Source organism: Talpa occidentalis, unplaced genomic scaffold (assembly GCF_014898055.3).
Source record: "Talpa occidentalis isolate TD23 unplaced genomic scaffold, MPIMG_talOcc4v2.1 talOcc4.3, whole genome shotgun sequence".
NCBI classification, from domain to species: Eukaryota; Metazoa; Chordata; class Mammalia; order Eulipotyphla; family Talpidae; genus Talpa; species Talpa occidentalis.
The window spans coordinates 125,209,132-125,232,519 of record NW_023603184.1 but is presented as its reverse complement, the minus strand read 5'-3'; the positions used below and the strand labels follow the sequence as shown (position 1 = coordinate 125,232,519).

The window sequence follows — 23,388 nt, the reverse complement described above, 5'->3', positions numbered from 1 at the left end:
CAATAGGCTATTCTCCCTTACTTCATACTTGCAAAGCTTCCAATTAAACGGACATCTAAATGATTATGATGGTAATAATAGTTAACTTTGACTCTGCGGCCATTTGACTCTTACAGTTGACTAAAGTGCCGCCCAAAAACATTGATAAATAAGTAGCTGAGGCAGAATTCGAACCCATTCCAACGCATTCGGATTCCTGAGCTGGCATTCTAAAAACGTGAGTAAACAGAAAACCATCCTCGTTTCACTGTCATTGCCAAGAGATTCTTTCTCGCTTACAATTGTTTACATCGCTTCTTACATTCTATGGTGGATTTAACTACCAGGTGTCTAGTGAAGTACATCCTGAAGCAACACAAAAAGGGAAAGCGTCAGCTGCCTTCACCTGCACACATACCCGCTCTGCCCACAAATTTTGCCATCCAGTATGCCTGATTCTAACCTGCTGTCTCTTGAAATTCCCCTCTTGGAGCTTTTCTGGAGAACGCGTTAAAAAGTGACTTTGAGGTCTGAATATTTCTCCATTCATGCTCTCTCAGAAAAAAAAACAACTTAAATTTAATTAGAACAATTCTCGGGATCATTGATAAGAAGACACAGGCCTCTAGGTGACTTCAAGTTTACAAAAAAAGTAAAGTAAAAAAGCGGAGTACGTAGGAGGACTAATATATAAAAAGGACTTATAAAGGGGGAGGTGACCCTGAAATGGGGGGGGTGAGAGGCAGCGCCAAGGACCCCCAACACACGGGGGGCTCCCGCGGGCGAGTCGGGTCCTGCGCGGCAGGGGCGCGCTCTCGGGCTCGACACCCCTCAAGACGCCTTCTCAAGCCTGCCTCCCCCGGGCCCGTGAGTCCGGTCCGAACCCAGGGTTTTAGGCCTCGCCATGTGGGGCACCGAAGAGGCCCCGAGTCGGGGGACAGGCAGCGCGGCCCGGGCGGGTCTCCGCGGAGAGCGGCTGCGAGCGGCGGGGCCGGCGGTTGCTCGGGGACCCGGCGGGTCAGGAGGTGTCGGAGGAGAGGCAGGAGGGAGAAGGGGGGGTTGGGAGGGAGCATCCGGTCGGCCGGCGCAGGCAGCGCTGCCAAATCTCCGACACCCCCAAACCGCCGCCGCCGAGCGCCCTACAGGGCGAGGAGGGAAGTCCACAAAGTGCTGGAGCAGAGGGGAGAAAATTCAAAACGAGTCTACTCAACCTCGTCTTGGCTCCGAGGCCCCGCCATGGAGACCAGCACAATGCGCAGGCGCAGCTTTCTGAGCGCGCGCCGCGAAGTACCACGAGATTAGACCACTGTCAGCCACCGTCGCGCGCTTGCCCTCTGACCCGCTCTCGCGCCTGGATCCTAACGCCTGAGGCCGGAGACCGAGCTCACGAAACCTCTCGGGGGAGTGAGTTTCCGACGGGGAGTATGCGTGAAATAAGCGCCGAAAGCTTTTAATAAATTAAAGAGACAGAGGAAATATAATATCTGGCTGAAGGAAAGGGAAAAAGCAAATAAGCGATCCCGAGACTAACGTCGTAAAAAAGACTACAACTCCCAGTAGGTGCAGCGTGAGAAAAGAGAATTCTGGGGGTTGTAGTATCTAGGAGCTGTGTTAGAAATATCGGGTCTAATATTGGGCCTTTTAAAACTAAAAAAAAAAATGGGAAAGTAGTAGAGTGCGACCATAACCTTTCAGTATCTTTACAGTTGCTCACAGGCCTACCTTCAAAAAAATAAAAAAAAAAAAATTAAAGGGACAGGTTACCTTTAAGGCCGCTTTGCTAATCGATGATATCTGCATCTAGGAATAGGTAGTTGATGTCTTTGGGCTGCGCCCTGGGAAAAGGCAGCCTCGTGGTGCCGTCTCGCCCCGGAGGCCAGTGGAATGAAAGCGGAAGCCCTATGCTAGCGATAGCGTGATCAGTGTATTTTTTTCCTAATTGAAACTTTTATTTTCCTGTTAAACCTCATTTTGAACAACCTCTTTTTGGAGCTCTAGGCGATCAGAGCGCTTGCTGTCTGTTACTCCGCAGATTTCTCTAGGCGAGTCTGCGTGCATCCCCGCGATGGCTCAGCTGCAGACACGCTTCTTCACTGACAACAAGAAGTGAGTGAGCGTCTTCCCCTTCTCCTCCCCTTACCCCTTCCCAGTGCCCTTTCTAAAGACCTTCGCTGTGACCTTGTGGATCCCTGATTGCCGTCGTTTCGCCTCTCCCCCCGCTCCTTGTTTTACTCTGGACTCCTGGCTTGAGAGCCTTTTCCCTTCAAACCGAAGCTGCCCCCCCCCCGCCCCCATGTCTGTGACCTGCTGACTGTTCTCCGACCTCACCTCCTTTTTGCCTAGCTTTTTCACTCTCTATAATTTGAAGTGTGAGTGTAGGGGGGCCTGAAGGGCTCCAGATAGGCTTCCTGAACGAAGCGCATTATGTAATTTAATAATGAACAATGGATCAACTACTTACATGCTAGTAGTGGTTTTCTTTCCCTTTCATATATTTCTGAAATTTGCTTTATTCCATTTAAGTTTATTTAAAAAAATATTTTTTTTTTTTTGCCTACAGGGTAATTTGAAAGAACAAAATAGTAGTGTATAATAGTTCCTGAAAACACAACTACATTCTTTTTAAATTAGGTGACAGACGATACTTTTCTGAATCAGAAAAGTAAAAAGTAGAGTTCTGAATATGGGATGGTGGGACTGGTTTTTGGTAAGGGTGCGAAGTGAATTCAGTTAAAATTTTGTGTATACATTATATTTGTATATGTGTATGTATACATGTATACGTAAACATTTTTACAACTGGTCCCCAGGTCTGTAGCATTCATTTGAAACCGTGTCATATTCTGCCCTGTGGTGTATATATAAACTATTAAATTTTTTGTGTTTTCCTGGTCTCTCTAACTACATTGTTAAGTCCTGCATTGATGGCAAGGGCTATGTATTAACTAACCTTCTTGCATTGACTGAGTCAATAAATGCCAACTTCTGGGACTGATGGTAATAAATACTTGTTCCCTTTTTTCTTTTTTTGATGATAATATTTGTTGTATTAACAAGCTAGTATGAGCCATAAGCTAGAAAATTCCCACCTCAATTACGATTATATCTTTTATTCTTTGTATGAGTTATGCATTGATCTGGTAAATAATATTCACTCCTCTTGTGTTGCTTATTGTATACATACCTTGTATCATCAATTCACATGAGTATAGTCTAAATACATCCACAAAATTGTGGTGATACAATAGCATAGCCACTGTATTTTTTCAACATTGGAATTTATATTGAGACAATTTTTGATTCACATGAAGCTTCAGAAGTAGTAAGCCATGTGTCTTCAACACTGAGATAAATGATGTGTATGTTTGTGTTTAAGATTCACCAAGAAGGCAGCAAAACCTAAAAATTAAAGACTACACTTATTCCTTTCATTTAGTTTGTTCTGCCTAGTAAAATGAATGGGCAATAGTTTTATTCACATAATATAATTTACACACAGATGTATGTAAATCAACTCTCATGTTATTAGATCAAGAGAGTAAGTGAAAGGAGAAATGGAAAATTTTGATGTCTAGGTTTTGTTACATTTTGGAGACCTTAAATAAATGCTTGCTGCTTTTTGGCATGATAAATATATAACATAATATTATAAGTCAGGGTGTAGTTTGAGGACCAGCAACATCAGCAATACTTAGAAGCTTATTAGAAATAAATAGAATCTCAACTCCACCTCAGACATGCTAATTTAGAATCTACATTTTTAACAAGCTCTGACGTTTCCCCCTCTAAATACACACCAGTTGTGGTAAAATGGAATTTATTGTAGCTTGTCTTGATGAGTCCTATAGATTCAGTCTTAACATTTTTTGAAACTTTCCATTCCCCACAACTGCAGCCTTGATTAAGGCCTAATGGAGACTTTCCCCTTTGTTGGTAGCAACTTTATTCAGGTGTAGTTCACATACATATTGTATTGTGAGTGAAATAAAGTATCCAATTTAGTGATTTAAAATACATTTGCAGAATTGTGCAACCATCCCCAGTCAATTTAAAACATTTTTGTCATCCTTCAATTATTACCCCATACCCTCCCTACCCTGGCCCAAGCTTTCTAATCCCTCCAGCCCTAGACAACCACTAATCTACTTTCTGTCTGGAAATTTCTTAAAAATAGAATTATATAATATGTAATCTTCTGTTACTAGTTTATTAGCATGATATTTTAAGGTTCCTTCTTGCTGTCCATGCTGTAATATGTATGAGTCCTTTTTATGGCTAAATAACATTCCATTGTATGGCTATACCACATTTCATTTCCATTCATCAGGGAAGCATTGGGATTGTTCCCACCTTTGGGCTGTTATGAATAATGGTGGTGTGAACATTTATCTACAAATGAAAATATGTACAAATATTTTCATTTCTCTTGAGTATATACTTAGGAGTGGAGTTGCTGAGTCAAATGGTATTTCCTTTTTGAGGAATTGCCAGATTTTTACAGAGCATTTACAGCATTTTACATTCCTACTAGCAATGACTATGGGTTTTAATTTCCTCACATCTTTTCGAGTACTTAAGTTGTTTTTATTTTATCTATTCTAGTGAGTATGAAGTGATGTGATTTCCATTTCCTTGATGACTAATGTTGTTTTCATATGCCTGTTGTCCTTTTGTATGCCTTCTCTGGAGAAATGTGTTTTGATCCTTGACCCATTTTTAAAATCGGGTTGTTTTTTATTACAGAGTTTTAAATTATGTATTATGTAAGTTATGTATTTTAGCTACAAGTTCCTTATCAGATACATGATTTACAAGTATTTTTCTCCCATTTTTTCTTACAAGAGTTTCCTAATCTGCTTCTTGTCTTATGTTCATCTAATCCACTCTCCACACGTCTGCCAAAAAATACCTAACTCAAGAATACTCTGATGTTATCTATAACTTGGACTATTATGGTGGTTCCTCATTGTCTAAGGAAAGAAGTAAAACCTACTTCACACAGGTTATAAACCACTCTATCTTTAAACCACATCTCTTTAGCTTTGTCTTTAGTCACTGCTTGGAGCAAAATCACGCTTTCTGGAATAGACTGTTTAGGTAGTTGAATCTCTTAGTTACTGTTTTGCTGCTTTCCCCTATCCCGCATTTCTATGTACTCTCTCATAGGGCGAAAATTCACTTTTCTGGGAGTAATAGGAATAGTCCTTTTGGTGCATCCTATCAGATCCTGCCCTCCCATCCTCCTTTTCTCCTGTTGAAATAACCTATCACTTCTTTGTTCTCTCTGTTTGTCATTATAACATTATTCTTACATTGGTTTGTTGTATTTGATGACCAGATTTTAATCCTTTCTGAGAAACAGACCACATCTTTAATTCATTTTTGTTAAGCCTATTAGCAAAATGTCTGACATTTCTTAGATACCCAGTAAATGTTTGTTGAATAAATGCACATTTGTAGATTTGTACATATTTGTAGATTTGAACTTGACATATCATTTCCTTTTTATAGATATGCAGTAGATGATGTTCCCTTCTCAATCCCTGCAGCCTCTGAAATTGCTGACCTTAGTAACATCATCAATAAATTGTTGGAGGCCAAAAATGGTGAGTATATATATATTCTCAGTTTAGAAGAGGACACAATTCCACTCAACTACAACTCATTTTATTTACTTTTTTTGGCTTTATTTTATAATATTGTGACCATTTTACAGTAGTAAACTTTATAAATTACATGAGTTTCCATACTGCAAGATACTTTGAAAAGTGCTTTGAAATAAAAATTTTCAGAAAAAAAATTTTAGTTTAGTCTACATTTAGGCACTATGGAGATCAGGTGCTTGAGATTTAGGAATAAAGGTTTTAGTATATAGTCATGATGTAGAAGTAATCCAGATACTCTGATTGTGCTAAGAAGGGCCGGGTTGGATAGCATAGAATAAGCTCCCTGGTGCACAGGCCCTATCTGCTGCACTTTTCGAAACAAAATGACATCATTATTTAAGTATTTATTATATAAGGTGGTTTTCAAACAGTAATGGAACAGTATATAAAATAGAAAATTTAAACATGAAGAACTGAAAACAAAGTATGACCTTTAAAAATAATTTGCTCATGGAGTCATTTAGAGGCAAGCACATTTTTACCTTGCAGATGTTTCTAATAATTCAAAATTCTTATAATTCTTTTCATAGATATAAAAGAATTCTCATTCTACTTGAAGAAATAAGAAAGTGGGAGTTTATATTAATACCTAATGTTTCCTTCTTCATCTTCAAATAGTCCTATAACTTGTTAAGAGTGAGGGGATATTTTTGAGCAACTTTTTTGGGGAGGGGAATAGAATCCACAATCTTTTCATTCTTTGCAAACTGTGGTTCTTGATTCAGATATGTTCACAAAGTATTTCATATTGGTCCTTGTCTACATCTTCATGTAATCAGATTCTGATGTATGGTTACTTTTGTAAATTTCAAAACTGTATATATTCTACTTGCTGGTAACCTTTGAACTTGAATAAGAATTATTGAAATAGAGATTTTATAATACCAGTATGTAGTTGTTGTTACCCACAATTGTATATTTTTCTGCACTTGTAGACTGAACATTGATATGTCTTTTTATATAAAGCAAATAAATAAGACACTGTTCTTGTGTTGAAAATGCAAATAATTCAGATTCAGATTTTTTTTAAGTAATAATCTAATAGTCAATGGGGAATGAGTATTATAGCTAATACATTCAGAAAGAATGAAGAATTTTTAGCATTTTGGAACTCCAATAATGGATTTAACTAGTGATTATCAACAGCTGTCAAACCATTAATTAGATAGAAGATGGACAGAACATTATATCTGATGGGATCAAACTGACATCATATTAGCCCTGAGGTGGATCATAACAACATAAAAGGAGACATGGACCTCCCCGGTGGCCTAGGGGTTAAGTCTCAGCACTGTCACCAATACAACCTGAGTTCAAGCCCTAGACAGGGAGCTAACCCATGGCACAGCAGATCTCTCCTCTCTTGCCAGCTGCTGCTCTCTTTAGCAGTGTTTCAATAAATCTGCCTGTTCTGCTCCCCACTCTGTCTCTGGGGAATCCGCTAGCCCCCCTGCACCTCTGGCCTATACCCCACTTCTACGCACAATAAAAGAAGACATGGCATAATACATTTTCTGATGAGATATAATAAAAACTACACAATTGTGTGTGTAAATATTTTTGCATCCCCACCAAAAAAAAAAAAACAAAAAAAAAAAACCAACCTAAAATCAAGCATTTAGGTTTGCCTAGTATACAGGATATGTTAGGTGGTAGAGTAATATAATGAAGGCACCTTGGAAATGCAATCAACCAAACCCAAAATGTAGAAAATAAAACAAGACAGATGACTTAGTTTCTTCAACAAATAAATGGCAAGGGAAAAAAAGCAGGGAACTGTTAAAGATTAAACAAAACATACTAAGTAGATTTAACATAGATTTTAGATACTGATTTTTATAGAACATAAAACCAGGAAATGTAAAAATCTGATATTAAAAGAAGTATTTTTTTAACATTGTCATTTTTTTAAGTCATTGTAGAGATACAAACGAAAGCATTTACAGAAAAAATAATGCAATTCCTAAGGTTGGCTTTAAAAAAACCAGTAGGAGAGTGGCAAGAGTATTGATAATTGTGATTTTGTAGTTGTCAAATTGCAATGGGAGTTTCTTACATTGTTGTACTTTTGTATATGTCTGAAATTTTCCATCTATGAAAAAGTTTTTTAAAAATCAAAATTATTATACCAACAATAATAAAATTTAACAACAAAACAAAGTATTTTTGTTTTTTAAAAATTACATAATTTACTAGGCTACATGGTCTGATTGATTGTAGCATGAAGAAATTCTGGAGAAACTCAAAGTTCACACTGGGCTAGTAGATACCTTTATTTTGTAGTTTTTCATATACTATTGTTAATACAACTTTATGTTCTAAGAGTGATGATTTCATTATGTATTTTCTTTAGAGTTACATAAACATGTGGAGTTTGATTTCCTTATCAAGGGTCAGTTTCTACGAATGCCCTTGTTTAAACATATGGAATTGGAAAACATCTCATCAGTAAGTTCAAATACTTAACTTTCTCTATTTTGCTTAAGTTATTATCAGATAATGTTGGTAACTCCTTTTAGAATTAGTCTGAATCAGTCTGTAGCAACGAAGATCCTTTTCACTATTGTTTTTTCCTAGAAATTTTGAAATTTAGTTTCTGTATATTAAATTTTAAATGCCTTTTTTTGTAAATATGCATTACTTAAAAAAATAGATGAATGAATATGGAAAGATAGCTTCATATTTATAGGAGAATTGGTGAGAAAGGGAATAACAAATATACGTGTACTTCTAATATAGGTATACAAAATGAATTATGCACATATAAAAACTCATCAGTTTAGGTTGTTATGATGCATAATAATCCCCCCTACTTTTATTTTCAGATTTTTTAATATTGTTTTTTATAATATAAAATATACTTTATAATTGCTTTTATATTTTGGAGGACAGTTATTTGCAACTGTGGAAAAATATACATAACATTTGCCATTTTAGTAATTTTTAAGTGTACAATTCATTGGCATTAAGTACATTCACAATATTATGCAACCATCACCACTATCCATTTCCACAACGTTTTATCCCAAATAGAAGTCTTGTACCCATTAAACAACATGCTTTTAAGATTTTATGGTTTAAAGTTTCTTATAGCCCCACTCCCCCACTTTAGCATAAGTTTTCTAAGGTGTTACTATTCCTCAGCATACTTTAGGTCAAATAAAATTTTTCAACTTTTGTATGGCTCTAAATTTTTGGGGTTATGAAGGGGACTGATATGAAGGAGAATAAGTTAAACTTTATCTTCATAATGTACTCTCTTAAAACTGCACCACCTGATTGATTTCTGGCTTTTCTCTGTGACTAGGAAGAGGTTGTGGAAATAGAATATGTGGAGAAGTACACTGCACCTCAACCAGAGCAGTGCTTGTTCCATGATGACTGGATCAGTTCGATCAAAGGGGCAGAGGAATGGTATTACAAGATGAATGTTGTTCTATTTTCTTTTTAAGTGCACTGTGTGAATATTTTTCTCTGTTCTCTGTAAAACTAACTGTGATATATTTATCTGTAACCATGCCAAAGAAAGATCATTATATTCAGTGTGTTCAAGAAGAAACATAGCAAGATGTAGTAACATTTGTCTTATGAATAGGTCAGGTGTCTCAGGGTAGTTGATGTTATTTGGTTTGAGTATGTTGCTTTTAAGACCACGAATATTATTAATTTCAGAGAGGGGGAAATAACCTTTTATAGCCACAGATCTGGCCATGAAATGCAGATCATGTTATTTTAGGGCTTTTGGGCAAACAATCAAATCAGGAGGAATATATGGCTCAGCAAACCCCCACTGTCCTTACTTGTAGAAAAATACAAGTAGGAATTTCCTTCAAAGATTGTCTCCCTGGAGTTATTACACAAAGCTATCTTCTCACTGGTCTTAACTATACTTTAATGATTCGACTGTTTTTCTACTGGTTTTCACTGGTTATGTGTAATGGTTTAATTGATTAGTTAAATACAAAGGGCTATTAGGCTTGACAGTTTCTTAGGTTCTGTGAGGGTAGTCATAATAGTCAAAATGAAATCTATGGTTTGCCACACATTTTTATTTTTCAGAAGTAAGGAAAAGTAAATGATCAGTTCTATTGAGTTTTGAAATCTTAATCTTCATATTAAAGAAGAGTTTAGAAGCATAATCCTTGGGGTTTACTTTGTCATTGCCTTAGAAATATAACGAATTTCAGGGTTTGAAAAAGCTGCCTTTTATATTTTATAGGATTTTTCTTCTCCTCACAGGATCTTGACTGGCTCTTATGATAAAACTTCTCGGATCTGGTCCTTGGAAGGAAAGTCAATAATGACAATTGTGGGACATACAGACGTTGTCAAGGATGTAGCCTGGGTGAAAAAAGGTTAGGACACTTTCCCTAAACTGATAGGAATCCAAGAGAGGGAATTAGAAATATACCCTTGTCAGTACTAGAGCAGAATGGGGATGAGGTAGGAAATGTCCTGTCAGTATTTGTGAGATCTTAAAAAAATATATATAATGTTCAAAAAGAAGGATTATATTGAAAAACTGTATGGGCCTCCCTGCTGGCCTAGGGGGTAAGTCTCAGCTCTATCACCTCTGAGGCTTGAGTCCAATCCCTGGCCAGGAAGCTAACCCACATATGACACAGAAGACCTCTCCTGTCTTCACCTACTGTTCCCCTTAGCAATGTATTTCAGTAAATCTGCCTGCGTTGCTCCCCATTCTGTCTCTCCTGAATGAATCCTCTCACCCCCCACACCTTTGGCCTATACCCCAGTTCTTCTACACACACACACAAACTGTATGTTGGTAGCAGTCAGTTCTTACTAAAATTATATAATGTACATTTTCAAGTTAATATTGAATGTGTTAAGCTTACTTTGTATTATCTTTTGAAGAATTTTCCCTTTATTTCATAAATTAACTTCTTTTTCAAGGCAGGCCCTATGAGTTCTTTTAGCTTAACATCTTTAAGAAAAAATTCAATTCTCTGGTTTTGGAACATTATGTGTTTTAAATTTTTGAACTATTTTTCTTATTCTTGTTTTTTCTTTTCTTCAGATAGTTTGTCTTGCCTAATACTGAGTGCATCTATGGATCAAACTATTCTGTTATGGGAGTGGAGTGTAGAGAGAAACAAAGTGAAAGCCCTCCACTGCTGTAGAGGTCACGCTGGAAGTGTGGATTCTATAGCTGTTGACAGCACAGGAACTAAAGTAAGTAGCTAATTCATTCATACTGTGTTGAATTAAAATTTGAGCTTACGAAAAAAATTTTTTTTCTACATGTATTTGTTGTGATTGACCTATCTTCATAACAGTTAGTGACTAAAGAATATGGCACTCACACAATAAGAGATACAAAGATTCACTTCCTCAGCCTGAGTATTTCTATTTTAGAACCTTATATAAAATCCAGAAATTTTAAGAGATCAGAAGAATAAAATTTCTTTATGTAATCTTAAAGCATAGTGATGGATATTTTCAGTCTTTTAGCTAATCACAGTGCTGTCATCAATTACAAATGGCTACTCATCTGAGCTTTAGCAGGTTGCTTCATCATCATTGCTGATCTACTCTTTATCATGACAAAATGATATAAGTTAGTTAAAAGGAAACAAGCCTTAGGGCAACACTCTATTGACTTATGAAGGGTTATAAACGCTCTTATAACGTGCAAGTTCCCTAAGCCACATTAAAGTATTCTGGATTTTAGAGTGTTTCTTTGCAATTTAGTGTGATGGCAAATGGCAAAAGACATTTGATATATTCAAAGGTAAAGATTTATGATTTTTCATATTAAGCCTTAAAGGTTTACATGTTATCAAGTCAAAATGTTCGCGAATTGTGTCTTTTTTGACTATAAGAGATAGATTTATCTTGAAGTTTTTTCAGCTTAAAAGACTATACTTTCTGAGGAAGGAGTGAACAACCACATCACTAAAAGGCTGATGACACATTGGATCTCATGCACCAGTGGAGTGGAACCTTGTATGTGGCCAGCACATCTCCATTTGTCTCTCCAACTTGACTTTATTTCTTCTCACTTTAGACTGACTTTCTCCATATGACAATACAACCTGGCCATCAGTATTTCCCAGGTTTTACATTCTGTCTGTATCTTTTGTCCTTGGGAAAAAAGACTAACTTCAACTCTTTGGAACACAAATTTAAAAAAAAAAAAATCCTAAAGGAGGAAGAGACTTTTTGGCACAGTATAAGGTCAATTACCCATCTTTAGCAACCATGACAAGGGCTTGGGGTAAGAATAGTAAATGTGGCAGTTCCTTTAGTTGCCAGGCAGACTAAGAGTAGTTTCAGGAAACTAGGAAGCCAGCCAGATGACACCCTAGTAGTAAGGATTTCAGAACAAAGTAAAGATTTTAAGTTAAATAGCAGGAAAATAAGTAAGTAAATAAATAAATAAATAATGTGAATTCTTTTCCCCTTCATCTGTTTAGTTTTGCAGTGGTTCCTGGGACAAAATGCTAAAGATCTGGTCTACAGGTAAGTTAGGTATTTCCTTTACTTTGACTTAATAATGATGTTACATGAATTTTAACAAGAGGACTTTTTAACCCATATTTTGACATAAAAATGGGCCAGCACTTTTGAGGACAAGTAAAGAAGCATAGAGAGAAATCAGTATATTTATTTCTCTTTCAAAATGATTTTCTACCCCAGGACCCCGTTTTTTATTAGTGTCACTGACACTGAATTGCTGCAAATATCAACAACATGTTTGGTGCAGTAGAACATAATTGCCTTAGCTATTAGAGTGCCTTATTCACGAACTTGGAAATATACTGAGTTATTTTGATTCACTTTACTGTTAGAGGGACTTCTTAATTAAGCTGGTTTACTTTAAAAAAAAAAAAAGCTCTTAATACAGTTTTACCAAACTTAATTTTCTTTCTCTGAAAACAGATCAAAGGGAACAAATAGATCAGGAAGGACTTTTAAGGGGATGGTGCCTTGATAATAGTAAGAAGATAAAGAGAGAAGAAATGAGAGAGGGGGAAACCCACAGATATTTAAATTAAAAAAAAATTAGTAGTAACCTAAAATTATTTATTGCACAGGTAAACAGATCAGAATACCTTTGTTATGTCAGAGAGTATTGTTGTATAACAGTATAATACTAAATACATACCACAAAGTAAATTGGGTGGAATCAAGAAAAACTAAAACTGTTTTAAATAGTTACCTGTAAATAGATAACCTATATAGTAGATGCCCCCAAAATACTTAAAACCATTTTGAGGCAGTAAGAAGTTTAGAAAGTTTTCCTTTTGATAGTGCAAGGCAAATGAGATTTTGTATATGATTAGTTGTTACTAAAGATGCTTGTAGTCTAGTTTGGGAGAAGCAGAGTAATATTTATAGAATAGTACAAAACAAATGGTGTGTTGAAGATTTTATAGCTATCTCTGAAACTTTTAGTTAATTGTTAAAAAAAAGTAAAATAGAAAATAAACATGACTGGAAGTATATCTTCTTTTAATGTGTTTACATTGTCATTGCCTTCATAAAATAAATGCCAACTGGTCAGAACTCTCTTAAAACTAATAGTAAGCAATTTTTCATAGATATGGTAGTGTGATCAATATTTGTAAGGGGATCTTACTGAAGCAAGATGTAAAACTGGTTAAATTTTAGGACTTAATGTACTTTATTTTTGCTTTCTCCTGAGAAATTAGTCATCCAGGTGTATATATTTTCTATTAACCAAAATAGAGAAGTCTAAGAACTATGTGGGATTGTTTGCAATGAATATTTCCCATAAATTTTAAATATCAGTTGTAATTTTCTATGATACAGTCCCTACAGATGAAGAGGATGAAATGGAGGAATCTGCAAATCGACCAAGAAAGAAACAGAAAACAGAGCAATTGGGACTAACAAGGGTAAGTATTTGTGAGAACTGACTGTACTGTGGTAATTGAGTATCTTTCTCATTTCAAATTGCTTTTATATATATTTCTTTACTTCAACTATAATTAGGGTTTCTTTCAGCAGATTTGTAAATTTTTATTATAAATACTTTACTGTGTTATATTTATCTGTCATTAAATGTGATAGCATTAAGCCAGGCTTACAGATATTTTGTCTGCATTTTGATATTTTGTCTGATTTTTGTCTGATATTTTGTCTGATATTTTGTCTGATTTTGTCTGATATTTTGTCTGATTTTGCATACAGATATTTTGTCTGATTTTGTCTGCATTTTGAACTAGGATCTTTCAATTGTTAAAGCTTGCACTAAAGTGTCTTATTATCTGACTGTTTAATAATAATATTTATTTCCTACACCAGGAATGTAATTCTTACTAGGGTGGTAATTTTATCTCTTAAGTCACTAGAAATCAAGATTTTAATTTAGGTTTTGATTCTGTCATTAAACTATTAGAACCACATAATACAAATTCAGAAAGTTCATCTAGATTTTTATTTGGTCTGTTTTGTTAGGAAGGTATGTCATTTGTAACTGCATCAGGTATTTGTCATAATATGTCCTTATATGTATGAATATGCTTAATGAGAAGGACAATATTAAATGCAATTTAGGAAAACATATTTTTCACTTATTTTCTAACAGCTATAATGAGTATACAGTAAATCAAGTAGAAATTTGCATATTATTTCTCATAATTACAATAATAACAATTGTTGAAATGGGGGGTCATAAATTATGATCATTAATGATTTTATCAAACTTGTAAAATGCAACAATTATGCTTACTGGTTCCAACTTAAAGTAGCTATTTATTATTTCTTAATACATTTAAACATGAACCTTTGAGTTGCAAGAAGAATGATCTATCTAGCAGCTACTTCATTTTCTTGTCAACTAGCTCTGGAAGGACAAATTAAAGGTAAAAGTACTTCATCAATCAGATACTCTAATGGTGGTAATTTGTTGATGTATACTACTGATAAACTTCTAAAGAATATATGTGAGTATAAAAAGATTTCCTGATTTAAAAAAAAAAATCACTCAGAAGATAATTTTTTTCTTTTCAATTGAATGTCAATGAATTTTTATAAATTTGTGTACCCAAATAATCACTATCCAAATCAAAACAATTACCAGCACCCTATAAGATTCCCTCTTGTAATCAGTAATCTCCTAAAGATAATCACTATTGTAACTTTTATAGATTAGCTCCACCAATTTTTAAACTTGATATAATATTTGTGAGATTTTAGTCTTACTGCTGCTTGTTCTTTTTTCACTCAATAGATAACCACTCTATTGCATGACTATACCAGAATATATGTATTCTTTTGATGTATCCTTTTAGGGAACATTCGATCCCAAAATTGGCAAACTGTAGCCCAGCAGCCACTTTGATTGTGGTCTGTTTTATACTGTAGAGAGCCAAGAGTGGTTTTCACATTTTTAGGGGTGCTTTACAACAAAGAATATGTAACAGCAACTACATACGGTCTATAAGAGCTAAAATATTTACTTTGTGAACCTTTACTGAAAAAGTTTACCAAACTCTGATCTAGTCTAACCTCATATTATATATGAAGTAATATCTAAAGAGGTTAGGAGGCCTCCTGGTGGCACAGGGGTTAAGTTTCAGCGTTATCACTGCTATCACTGCTGAGGCCTGCAGTAGACCTGTCCTTTCTCACCCACTGCTGCCCTTAGCAGAGTATTTTAGTAGATCTGCCTGTTCTGCTCCCCAGTCTCTGGTGAATCCTCTCACCTCCCCCGTACCTCTGGCCTATACCCCAGCTCTTCTACACATAAACAAACAAATAATTTTAAAAACTATTTAAAGAGGTTAGATGTGATAGCGTTACCCATTAGATTGTCTCCCATTTCAAAATTCTTTCCAAAATTCTTTCCAGTCTCTTTAACATATTCCTTATATTTAAGACTGGCACTATAACTATTTTTGGTATTTTAGTTTGAGAAAGACACTAGAGATTTGGAGTATTCATAAGTGAGACATTGACATTATTGAAAGATTTGATAATAGAACTAAAAGATGCTTAGGAAATGGGGTGGTGATAATAACAGATTGAGATTAATTTACCTGGAAGATATTGTTATTCATTCATCATTTCCTCTAGTGGAAAAGTCATATACAGAATGGTAGCACTTTACTAAAACCTAGATTTGTATGACACCAGAGCTTTTTCTGCTGACTTACATAACACATGTATGTACAAGAATTTAGTTTTAACATTAATACTTCTCAAAATGAAAATTAAAACAAATGGAGGAAGCAGCAGAATATAATAGAAAGAGCATACCTTTGGAGTAATGTTTGGGCTCAAACTTAAATCTGCCATTTATAAGGTATATGATGTTAGGGCAGGTTATCTTTCTCAGCTTTGTTCTTCATTTATGAAGTAAAACCATTGTCTTTCTTGTATTATGGTTGTAAAGAAGAAATGTTAGGATATGAAAACTAAACCACCTGGCAAAATATTTGCCATATGGGCTTCAGAAATAATAATTTATTTTTTTAATTACTCTAAACTGAAAAAGCTTTTCCTTTTGGGTATCTTTCATTTCTAGACTCCCATAGTGACTCTCTCTGGCCACAAGGAAGCAATTTCCTCCGTCCTATGGTCAGATGCTGAAGAAATCTGTAGCGCATCTTGGGACCACACAATTAGAGTATGGGATGTTGAGTCTGGCAGCCTTAAGTCAACTTTGGTAAGACATATAAATCAGTGGTTCTTCTGTTAACTTTGGGCTCTTAAGTGACAAACTTCTAGAGATGATTACTTTTAACCACTATGGTTAAATGTTCTTTCTTCTTTTTTCTCTCTTTAGACAGGAAATAAAGTATTTAATTGCATCTCCTATTCTCCGCTTTGTAAACGTTTAGCATCTGGAAGCACAGATAGGCATATCAGACTGTGGGATCCTCGAACTAAAGGTGAGTAATGTAAACCACTAGGGTTTGAAAAAGTCTGTGTAAATAAACATCATTTTCTCTTCTCACTAGAGATGTATATAAAAAGTAATTTTTTACAAGTTTTTTGTTTGTTTCTGTTTTCTAAAATTCAATTATTGTAATCTTTGTTACTTTGTTCAGATGGATCTTTGGTGTCGCTGTCCCTAACCTCACATACAGGCTGGGTCACGGCAGTAAAATGGTCTCCTACCCATGAACAGCAGCTGATTTCAGGTTCTTTAGATAATATTGTCAAGCTTTGGGATATAAGAAGGTAACTACTGTTTCTGATCTACAAAAGAAATGCATTGATTACTTGTTATATACGAAGAAAATGAAATGAATACTGAAATGGTTATCCAAAAGCAGACGGGTAAAGAAAGTCATTGGTCATAAGACTTGTTGTTGGTATCAAAAAGAAAACTCAGGATCTAAAGGCCATTCTTTGACAGTGATTGTAATAGTAAATTGTACCATATTAAGGTATGAGCCTTGCATAGATCATGACAGAGGGAATCGTAGGTAAGATGGGGAAAATCTTAGCATGTTGACAAAATAGCAAGAGAGCAGGTGTTGATGGAGAGGAGGCGGATGAGGTAGATAATGGTTATAGCCAATAGAATCTTACAGGCCATAGTAAGGAATTTGGGTTTTATGACAGGAAAGGCTTTGGAGGATTTTAAACAAATGGGGAGGAATGGAAGCAGAGAGGCTATTACTGTAATTCAAGAGATAGAGAATGGTGATGTGGGTGATAAATGGTTGAATTCTGGGTATATTTTGAATATGGCTCTTTGAATATGGCCTGTGGATTGAATATGGAAATAGGAATCAAGGATAATGCCCATATTTTCTGCGTGAGCAATTGGGTGATTAGTGCTGCTATTTACTATGACAAAAAAGAGTAGAAACTTAGGCTAGTGAGAGGAAATCAAGTGTTTTGTTTCGGTTGTTTTAAATTTGTAGTGCCCATAAGATAGCAGCTGTTAGGATATGTATTAGCTATATATCAAAATCAGGGGAGACATTTGGGCTAAGAGATTGAAATTTGGGAATTACCATCATGTAACGGAAAGATAAAGGGTATATAAAGCCATGACTGAGGGGTAGGGTGCCTAAAGGAAAGTAGTCAAGAAAGTATGAAAATGGACCTAATTAAAAGAAATTTTTACAAGTAAAAATTGATATAATTTTTCCTAAATGTACTTGTAATAAATCTCTATAATCTGCTAATGATATAGGAGAAATCTGTTAATGATATAGGAAAAACATCTCTGCTGTTTTTCCTATATCATTAGCAGATTATAGAGATGAGCAGTTTATAGAGATTTAATACTTAGAATTTTCATAGTAAGTGATTATTGGGGCAAGGGTGATACACTAAAATTTTTAGAAAAATATAAGTGATTGTTCATAGATGTTATTTTAGTATTATGAAATGCATATAATGTTCATATTTTCGTCTTTTAGTTGTAAGGCTCCTCTCTATGATCTGGCTGCTCATGAAGACAAAGTTCTGAGCGTAGACTGGACAGACACAGGGGTAAGAATTTATTACTTGGTGAAGAAGAAAATACTAGAATAAATCTGGTGTGTTTATTTTTTAGAAGTGTAAGTTTCAGTATATCTGATATTCTAAGTACCCCTTAAGATTATCAACAAAATCTCATCTTATTCGAAGAAAACAAAATTTATCTTTCATTAGTAGTAGTAAAATTTGAAAATTCTAAGTTTTTTTATCATAAGTATTTTAAAGAGCTTGCTACTTCACACTAATTGGATTAAAGTATTTCCCATTTGGAAGAATCTAGATTATAAAATCTGTTTAAAGAATTACAATGTAAGTATTTTTATATAATACCTAAACTCCTCTAGCCTAAAATTTCTAAACAAAGATCCTAGAGTGGGGCCTCCCCGGTGGCGCAGCGGTTGAGCGCTGGGTTGCGAAGCTGCCTGCAGCCTCTGCAGCGCCGGTTCGATCCCCGGCTGCTCCCCGGCCACCGGAGGAGGGTCCCACATGGCGCGCAGACCTCTCCTGCCGCCCGCTGCTCCCCTCAGCGGTGTACTTCGGTCTTTCTGCCTGCTCTGCTCCCCGCTCTGGCTCTGGTGAATTCTCTCACCCTCCCGCGCTTCTGACTGTACCCAGTGCATGTATAAACAAAACAAACAAACAAACAAATAAATAAATAAAAACATGCCTTTATTAAAAAAAAAAAAAATTAAAAAAAAAAAAAAAACAAAGATCCTAGAGCTACTTGAATAATTTGTAATAATCCATTTATCTGCATACGTTTAATGTACTATCCTTTAAAAACTACAGTGATCACTCCTGAGGGGAGTCCTATACTGTGAAAAAAGAGTAAGGATGTTTAAAATGAAAACCCTTAAATAGGTAAAATTATGTCACCTTTCAAATTTCATTTGTATTATGCTTTTTAGCAAATGCTTCATAGAAAGTACAATAACATACTGTACATCAACCAAATTCAAATGGTGACTCTAAAGGTTTGATATAATGTATTGCAATAATGAAAATTGATGTAATTGGTCCATTTAAGTACTAACTGAATGCATGCTTACTACTCATGCATGGTGTTTAATTAGATTTATCTAATGTGGAATAGTTATAGTTACATTTGTGTTTTGTGTTTTTTTTTTTTCCTCTCCCTTTATACAGTTACTTCTGAGTGGAGGAGCAGACAATAAATTGTATTCCTACAGATATTCACCTACCACTTCCCATGTGGGGGCATGAAGATGAAAAAGTTTGACTACAGAGATTCTACATATGAAATTGATATATCTTCCTTTGGAAAGCAGCTTTCTATGTTTTCACCCTTGATAATAGCTATCACTGTCACCTTTATTTTGTATTTATTATGAAATAGTTTGTGTTTACAGAATATAAAATGTGTATTGTCTGCCTTATGTAAACTCTTGAAATTAAATGTTTTTAATTTCTTTTCAAGGATACTAGTTTGAATAAGGTTGGCTTTTGAAATACTATAAAAGCATAGATTAAAAATAAAGTAATGATTGGTCCAGAATTTTATTTCTGATGGTGAAACTTGTTTATTAACTGTCAAAAAATATCTATAGAAAACTAAATTTTGAGAAAAATTATAATTTGCTTTAGGTATTAAGATATGTAGATGCTGCCAATTTATTAAAAATTTGTTGAAATGTTTTATGTGAAGTGTTCACATTAAAGTTATATCAGAATCCTTTATAGAATTAGCACAGGGTGGTGCTAATTCTGGTGGTGCAAGGGGTTAAGATGCAGCACTATAAAGCTATCCTGAAGCTATTCGCAGCCGCTGCAGCACGAGTTCGATCCCCAGCCTGGGAGGTGACCCACATGCTGCAGCAGACCTCTCCTGATTTGTCCACCGTTCCCCTCAACAGTGTACTTCAGTCAGTCGGCCAGTTCTGTTCCCCACTCTGTCTTTGGTGAATCCTTTTACCCCCCACATCTCTGGTCTGTACCTCAGTTCTTGTATGCATAAATAAATAAATAGCACACAGATTTCATGTTAACAAGAATCTCTCTCCTAAATCTATCCTTAAATGTAGATTAAAAAATAGATTCTTGGGCCTCCTTGGTGGCTTAAGGGGTTAAGTCTCAGCACAATGAAGCTATCCACAGTGACTGTACCATGAGTTCGATCCCCAGCCAGGGAGCTAACCCACATGGTGCAGCAGACCTCTTCTGTCTCTCCCACTGCTCTCCTCAGCAGTGTATTTCAGTTGATCCACCTATTCTGCACCCCACTCTGTCTCTGGTGAATTCTCTCACCCCCCAACACCTCTGGTCTATACCCCAGTTCTTAGATGCACAGGTAAAATAAATCTTTAAAAAAACAGATTCTTTAGACAAAGCCTTTTCAATATTACATAGTAAACATTTTATTTTATTTTATTTTAGCGCTCAACCGCTGCGCCACCGAAGAGGCCCCATAGTAAACATTTTATAACCTTTATATCATTAGCATTTATCTAAATGTATACCGAATGTTTTAAGTAAATGTTTTCTTAAAATGCAACTTCCATCTTTACTGGATTGGTATTCCTCACACAGAGCACTTAAGCTTCTGAATAATATATAGCAAGCCGGTTCAGTGTTATCACTAGACTCAATGCAGTAGATCTCACAGGATGTTCCTGTTATTGAGCTCTAGGAAGCATCTGTACCTGGTTGCATTTGAGAGCCACAGAAAGAGTAGATTAAAACTGGTAGGAGTTCAGTTCTCCCTCTTATGTAGATGTCTAGGCAGGGATAGTCCAGGGCTTATATTGTGGTTTTGTTTTACACTCCTTAGGGGCCCAAGCTCCCCTGGATATGGTTCTCATTCTCTCAGAGGCCAAAAACTAGAGCTCCAGTTACATCATTCCTAAAAGACAGTATATTTTATTTTTTTTAAAGATGTATTTATTTATGTGAACAAGTAGGCCAGAGTTGTGGGGGGTGAGGGGATTCATCAGAGACAGTGGGGAGCAGAACAGGAGGATTTACTGAGATGCACTGCAGCAGACCTCTCCTGACAAGGCAAGGAGGGCAAGACAGGCAAGACAGGAGAGGTCTGCTTCACCGCTTAGGTCAGCTCCCTGGCTGGCCAGGGTTCAAAGTCATGCCACAGTGGCTGGTGATAGCTTAATAGCGCTGCGTCTTTAACCCCTGCACCACCAGGGAGGCCCCAAAAAGACAGTTCATTTTAATGCCCAAATGTGAATAAAGGTAGCCAGAAAACTCACACAAAGTCTTTTCAGTAGTGTTTAGAACTTTCAGAAAACAAAAATGAATATTCCTGTTTTGGATGGTCCTTAAATAAGTCTTACAGGCAGATTTACTTAAAATATCTTTCTTAACTCACTCTCAAATGTAGTGTCCATACACTAGATTGTTAAAATCTAAAATGCCTGTTTATTAGATGTCATGGGCAGAAAAGGAAGTAGCATCAAATACTGGTTCCTTGCCTATTTTCAGCCCTGGTTCTAATGCAGGATACTTTCCTGGCTAATGATGGTGTGACATTAGGGACCAAATCTCTTGGAGGCTTGTTTTCTACTAAGCTTTTCCTTCTGTAACTAAATGTTAGATATTATTCCCTGAATAATTAGTGTATGGTAGGCCAGTAGAAGACCCAGTCCTCTTATAACAAATTAATCTATCTCCCACCCTCTCACCTTTTTCCCCAAAAGTAGAAGTCTCTTGATGATCCATCATTCTCTTAGTTACACCAGACACAGGGACGTTACATGGACTTACCTAAGATTGGAAACGAGTGGACTACTTTTTCTAGCACTGGGAGAAGTTAGAAAACAGAATGTCTCCAGGACCAATACAGAATTATTTATGCTGTCTTGCCAGAGTAATGCAGCTCATAAACCTATTGATACTCGAAGTTTTAAATAATGTCCTGTTTAACAACAACATTTCTAATTTTAATTTTTAGCTCAAAGTATCCAGCTGCCCAATAAATCATTTCAAGGGAAAAGGCTGAACTGTCATATTCCAGAGTCTCCTGGGATGAAGTAGAATACAGGACATGTGCACCACCTTCAAAAAGATCGCCTATTTACCTGGGAGATAATCATTTACAATTCAGTATAACTGTGTCCTGAGTACAAAGAGAGATGAATGTAGAGTGACATTTGAGCCAGATTTAGACAGATAATTGGTTGTGAAGGTAGAGATGCCAGTTATTTCTGGCAGAGGGAGCAGCACAGAAGCATCAGAAATAAAAATAATGTGAAGTAGAAAACATAATATTTCTAAATATACTGAGAAGTTTAATTTTTGTTGTCTTAAATAAAACTTTCAGGTTTTATCTAAACGTGATTTTTTTATGTGAAAAGAAACTTTGCTGAGATGATTGAGTACCTAAAGTTATTTGACTAATTTGAGTTACTTAAGATTTTTATTCTGTGTTGTAGAATGTAGGGGAAAAAATAGTTTTTTTTTTTAATTCTTTTTTTTTTTTTAATAGAGGCATGTTTTATTTATTTATTTGTTTGTTTTTGTTTTTATACATGCACTGGGTACAGTCAGAAGCACGGGAGGGTGAGAGAATTCACCAGAGCCAGAGCGGGGAGCAGAGCAGGCAGAAGGACGGAAGCACACTGCTGAGGGGAGCAGCGGGCGGCTGGAGAGGTCTGCGCGCCATGGGGGACCCTCCTCCGGTGGCCGGGGAGCAGCCGGGGATCGAACCGGCGCCGCAGAGGCCGCGGGCGGCTTCGCAACCCAGCGCTCAACCGCTGCGCCACCGGGGAGGCCCAAAAAAAAAAAAAATAGTTTTTTAAAGCGGTAACTGGTACTCTGTTATATCCCTTTAATTTAGAAGGGCAATTTTGGAGCTATTGGCAGCAATGCATAATGTATCAGAATGGTTCCCAGGATTATTGGGGAAAAGAACAAATAAAAGTTAAAATTGATACAAAATATACATAATTACATAACAAGCCTGCAGTGAAATTTTATGATATTTCTCTCTCCTGATATATTTTAGTTAGCATAATCCCTTCAAGGTCCTCCATGTTGTCACAAAAGGCAAGATCTCATTCTTTTTTTAATAGCTGAGTAGTATTCCATTGTGTATATATACATATTTATGCATTCATCCATTGTCAGGCACTTGAATTTCACTTTTGTAAATAGTGCTACAATGAACATAGTCCTGCATGTATCTTTTTGAATTAGTGTCTTCATATTCTTCAGGTAAATACCCAGAAGTGTGGGATTGCTACATCATATAGTACTTGTATTTTTGTTGGAGGTACCTCAATATTACTTTCCATAGTGACTGCAGCAATTTATATTACCTCCAACAGTATACGAGGGCTCT

The 23,388-nt window shown here is 36.0% G+C and overlaps 2 protein-coding genes across 11 annotated transcripts in view; one reads left to right on the top strand and one right to left on the bottom strand.

Annotated features, from left to right (window-relative positions):
* The window catches only part of CARF (calcium responsive transcription factor), a 64,717-nt gene that overhangs the window by 35,002 nt on the left and 6,327 nt on the right, over positions 1-23,388 (bottom strand). For 3 of the 6 annotated variants that reach the window (XR_005127638.2, XR_005127639.2, XM_037523863.2), the window contains exon 1: positions 1,191-1,267. The exons of 1 other annotated variant lie outside the window; for it this stretch is intronic. The gene's annotated coding sequence lies outside the window, so the exon portion shown is untranslated. 2 more of the 6 variants (XM_037523865.2, XM_054699995.1) reach the window with 2 other exon arrangements.
* On the top strand, positions 353-22,312 carry WDR12 (WD repeat domain 12). Of its 5 annotated transcripts, none has more exons than XM_054700000.1 (14): positions 353-507; positions 2,012-2,085; positions 5,491-5,585; positions 7,999-8,093; positions 8,953-9,059; positions 9,885-10,000; positions 10,684-10,838; positions 12,083-12,128; positions 13,443-13,528; positions 16,162-16,302; positions 16,423-16,528; positions 16,688-16,820; positions 18,017-18,089; positions 19,224-22,312. In XM_054700000.1, the coding sequence occupies exons 2-14, from the start codon at positions 2,045-2,047 to the stop codon at positions 19,299-19,301; spliced, it is 1,272 nt and encodes a 423-aa protein (XP_054555975.1). In that variant the 5' UTR covers positions 353-507; positions 2,012-2,044; the 3' UTR covers positions 19,302-22,312. The 5 variants fall into 5 exon arrangements, with proteins under 5 accessions (XP_054555975.1, XP_054555973.1, XP_054555974.1 ...); XM_054699998.1 differs by lacking the exon at positions 353-507 and adding an exon at positions 1,300-1,383 and having other exon boundaries at positions 1,978-2,085; XM_054699999.1 differs by lacking the exon at positions 353-507 and adding an exon at positions 1,300-1,535.

What these genes read in the sequence shown, in the direction of transcription:
- WDR12 (XM_054700000.1), top strand. Translation starts at nt 2,045, where the DNA reads ATGGCTCAGCTGCAGACACGCTTCTTCACTGACAACAAGAA. An exon ending in TTGACAGCACAGGAACTAAA is followed by an intron (nt 10,839 to 12,082) that starts GTAAGTAGCTAA and finishes TCATCTGTTTAG; the next exon opens with TTTTGCAGTGGTTCCTGGGA. An exon ending in GTGGGATCCTCGAACTAAAG is followed by an intron (nt 16,529 to 16,687) that starts GTGAGTAATGTA and finishes TACTTTGTTCAG; the next exon opens with ATGGATCTTTGGTGTCGCTG.